Here is a 4,590-nt window from a genome sequence, read left to right as displayed (position 1 = left end):
GAATGCCTTCTTTGCACATTTTGCATCTAGCACAGTAGGAACTAGCCCAAGACTAGGTATTTTTAACTCAATTGCAATACAAATAAACAATAACTACACACGCTACACACTAACTTATGTGCATTCAGCAAGTCACATGGAATAGACAGATCCCAGATTCCCAACTGTTAGGTTACCATTTATCTTATCAAAAACAACAAAACCATTTTTGCTGAGGATTACAGGAAAATATCTAACTTCTTCTTAAAAATAAATTATTTAAATGCATTTGTGAATTTCCTGCATTTCTTTGGGTTTTTTTTTATTTGTATAACTACATAGCCAAGACAAATATAACTGCTTAACTTGTTTATTCTGAAATTAAAAGCAGACCTTATCAGCAAGTTTTCCTTTTCTTACTGAAATTGGGATGAATAACCAGCCTCAACACACTAATTAATAGCAGAGATGCCCTCTTATGTCTCTTTTCTTATTACAGCAATTGTAAAAGCTGTTAAAACTAAACAAATAGCAATCGCAAGGCACGGAAGCATGGTTTTGGCCTATGCAAACAAGGGATGCAGTTAGAGAGATAAGCGCATGCAGAAATAGACTACAAAAGCATGTAATAATTTTATTAGGTCAAGTTGAATATTAAAGTGTATTTCAAATTTGAAGTGTTTACGTCTAGTATCAATAGAGAGAACTAATATTTACTGTTAGTAACAGAAATTAGCAAAGCCAGTGTCACTGTAGCCTTCAGCTCAAACAGTTTTATTTCTCAAGGTAATCCTGCGCCTTGATAATAAAATAGATTTGGCCCCCCAGTTCCCAGTTCTGCCTGAAAACAGCTGAAGCTCCAAAGCAATTTCTCTTCCCTTCACAGTCCCTCATACAGGAAACAGATCCGATCATGGTGGGACCTTGGCGGGGCTGGGGTGGGAGAGGGGGGGGGGGGGGGGGGGGGGGGGGGGGGGAAGAGCAAAAGGAAGAAAGCTGGAACACTATAACTTTTTGCAAAGTCCAAAAAAACTGCATGCAGGGTGCCAAAGAGAAAAAAGTCCAATGACCCAAGCCTGCTCTAGAGCTCCCAGAAGCCAATCTGACCTAAAAGCAGCCCCAAGGACAAACTGCAATCCCCACCTTAAGTAAGCAAAGCTGAGGACCTGAATTTTATGTAAAGTGAAGTCTCAGCACAGTATTCTTGGCAGGAAAAGGCAGAGCTCTTTTCCCTGAAAGGCATTATCAGAGCAAGTCACTTAACCTATCTGTCTCTTTTTCTCAGCATAGAAACATGGGAAGTAGAGGGAATTGCTCCCTTGTCCACAAGGTATTAGCTGATTTTTGGTAAAGCAGCTTCTAGTATTGTTGCTGTTCTCATGGCAAGAGGAGATACAAATGGCAGCAGTGAAATAATATATTAAAATTAAAACTAACTTAAAAGAAAATACTTACATGGCATAGACAGGCATGTACATGGGACACACACACTGTGCATTTACCTAATGATCCATGAGAAGCTGACGTCCCCAGGAATGTGTTTTCTGATTGGCTTAAGTGTCCCTGGGGTTGATGAAGGAAATGCGATGAGAGGCTGACCGGTGGAGAAGGAGAGGCAGAGTGAAAGGAGGCAGAGCTTCCAAGGGACCCGGGGATATTTACCGGAGCAGAACTTTGCAGCAAACTCCCACCTGGACAAAGAACACACAGAGAGGATGGCTATGTATGACCATGAAGTATGGGCACAGTGCAGGAGTTCAGAGCAGAAGGTGTTAGGTTCCCTTTCTCCTGTCTAAGCCCCTCGGGATCCCCTCCACTTCTCATCATGTTTCAGTCCCCTCGCAGCCTTTCAGAGGAGCACTGAAGCTGCCATCCCATGAACCACATAGGTTAATACTCTCCAGAGCTCAATGGACTAGTCTTTCATCGGCCAAAGCAACAAAAAGTTTCCTGAGCAGAGTTCAGTCCCTATCAGCCTAGAGAAGATGAATTTGGTATCTGAAGAAATATTTTGTAATGAAAAATTCACTTGTAAAACACATGCCTCTGCCTTTAATACTTCCAAACAACCTGTAGTGAGAAGACTATCATGCTGGGTCAGGTCATGATCTTACCCACTAAAAAGATCAGTGACTAGCTTCAGTCATTTTAGACATATTTGAGTGCCTGGATCCATCAGTAATAAAAAACCCCAAATAAAGAAAAGCCCAAGCTCCAAAGACATCACACTTCCCTTAAGCAAGAGGCCATTCTGCCTGCCACACACAGATTGAGGGAGATCTCAGTCCTGCTCCCCACTCTCTCCTGATCTCCCTTCTTAAGAAGATCACCAGGTAACACCCAGACCTGACGTGAACAGGGAGAAAAGCAGTGTGGAGGGTCTCTAAGCCACTGCAGATGGGTAGCAGCAGAAGCAGAGCTATCAGCAGACATGTACAGTAAACTCTCTGATCAGGCTCTTATCTTTGGCAGGGAAGTGGAAGTGATATTCTTTAGGGTTCCTTCCACAGGTCCCTTCCCACCTCAATGCAACTCCAGGCAGTGTAGTTCCCTTAGAAACCTTCAGACAACCAAAGTTAGCTGTGATTCAAAAACCTGCATCTTACACAGCAAGGGTAGCCAGAAACTACAACCACTTCCAAAAAGTTAGGAGAGATTTCATTTTTCCCTGGACACTCATTAGACGCAGGTAGAAGGGGCCTTAGCCTACCTCCACGCAGGAAAATGAGACAGACATTACAGGAATCAAATCAGCAGACCATGATGACACTCTGACAGATGGATAGCATTACCAGATCAGTGAGTTTCCTGTTACTGCTAGGGAGAGTTTTCTCCTTAAGATGCAAATCGTTATACTTTGGCCTGTTTTTAAAGGTATCGGATGCCTTTTAGATTCTACTTACACACTTCCAAAAAAAAAAAAAAAATAAAAATTAAGCAAGTCCCATTCAGTCTCAAGAAACATCCCCAAGACACCTGGGCCCAATGGCAAGAACTCAGCTCTGCTAGTCAGTAAGGGCAAGCTTTCACTTCAAAGATGCTCAGCGGTTGCCAGAGTTTGTTATAATTGCCGTTTTAACCAATGTTGTTTTGGGACTGGTTTTAGAGCTTTGTTGGGCTGGCTCCACTGAGGTGACTGGGCAACACTGCTTGGCAGAAGATAAAGAAAGCTCTGTTGCTTTCATGTACCTATCATGATGCCACTCGTGTGGGGCACTGTGCTGCTGTCAAATGTCTTCTCCAGGGCAGCCACTCCGAATTCATTCAGGTCCAGGTCATCCAAGGCAGACTCTGCCAGACACAGAGGTACCAATTATGTTATAAAGGACCAACAACTTCAAGAGATAGGATGGCCCAAAGAGCCTACATGCAGAGGAGCCTTCGCTCTCTATTTGTCAGTCTGCACGGCCCTACTCTCCGCCCTGTGCAACACTACTCTTAAATGGTTTGGTAGAAGTGTCATGGGCAGCTTTTCAGTTCAGGTTCTTTTGCCTGATCTTATTTCTTTTTGTCTCAAAGTATTCCCAAATGTTATATGAAAACAAAAATCAGATGAAATAGCAGTTCCCATAAGTCTTCCCCAAACTGCTCTTTCAAGTCTGTCCATAATATGCAGTGACACTGGCTTATGACATGTCTGGGTCTGGCTTGTGCTTTGTCCCTACTCTGCTGAAGAGCCACTCAGAAAAGAAACACCAGTAGAAGGGAACACCTGAAAAACATCTCTGAGGTTCAAAGATAGTGTAAAATAAAGAAAGCTTATGAATGCCTGCAAATGTTGTATCTATTCGAACGTGCCTCATCACTAACCATGATCAATATAATTCCATCCCACACATGCCTACTCATTTCTATTATTATTTTTAACAAATTAGTGAGATCACCTCAGAAACATTAGATTAAAAAAAAAAAAAAAAGAAAAAAGAAAAGAGAAAAACGGGTGACAAAAAAACCTGTACCTAAGAGGAGTGATTCCACTCTTTGGACTCTCCTGCTCTCCTTATAGCCTCTGTCCTATACTCTATGAAGGGCAAGTCCTTACAATCTACCTTGTGGTAGCCCTTGCTATAAAATTGCCATTTAGCATGTAAGGGGTTGTAACTGTGGAAAATGCCCCTGTGATTTCCTGCCTGCTCCAAGACCTCTTTTGTCACTTTGACAAGCCTAAAACTAAGGCACTTTACACCATCTGACATTCTGAGTAAGTGGCTTAGAGGCCTTCTGTTGGTCCCGTGGGTGAATTTCATCCATAATGACCTGCAGAAAACATTAGATGTGTCACAGTCACAGAAAAAGCTTACAGCCTCGGGAATCTGCCAACACCAACAGAGATGAAAAACTGGAGTTCACTGGAACACCCAGTGTTATTCCAATTCTCATACCTGGTGATCCATGTCTGAGGAAGCCCTATTAGCATAAGTAAAAAAGACAAAGTTACCTATGACAGACTCAACGGTGTCACTGGTTGGGTAGAAAGGAAGGGCATTGGCATTCATGCCTGGTATGCTGCTGGTGCCGGCAGGGCTTGGTGGTGTTGCAGCCAGACTGGAGGTGATACTAGAGGAGATGCTGGATGTCAGTGGGCTCCCCACTGGGAGAATACCCAGTATG

At 43.0% G+C, this 4,590-nt stretch overlaps 1 protein-coding gene across 1 annotated transcript in view; it reads right to left on the bottom strand.

Annotated features, from left to right (window-relative positions):
• Window positions 1-4,590, bottom strand: part of LOC104169142 (RING finger protein unkempt homolog) — a gene marked incomplete at its 5' end in the record, with an annotated part of 8,401 nt that overhangs the window by 3,061 nt on the left and 750 nt on the right. The window contains 3 exons of the mRNA XM_009709966.1: window positions 1,482-1,670; window positions 3,169-3,270; window positions 4,418-4,590. The exon at window positions 4,418-4,590 is cut by the window's right edge and continues 2 nt beyond it. Of these exons, the coding sequence (XP_009708268.1) occupies window positions 1,482-1,670; window positions 3,169-3,270; window positions 4,418-4,590 (464 nt within the window). The remainder of the gene's footprint in view (window positions 1-1,481; window positions 1,671-3,168; window positions 3,271-4,417) is intronic.

This window comes from Cariama cristata, unplaced genomic scaffold, assembly GCF_000690535.1.
Source record: "Cariama cristata isolate BGI_N322 unplaced genomic scaffold, ASM69053v1 scaffold25361, whole genome shotgun sequence".
In the NCBI taxonomy this organism is placed as follows: domain Eukaryota; kingdom Metazoa; phylum Chordata; class Aves; order Cariamiformes; family Cariamidae; genus Cariama; species Cariama cristata.
This window is presented reverse-complemented; position numbering and strand designations above follow the sequence as displayed.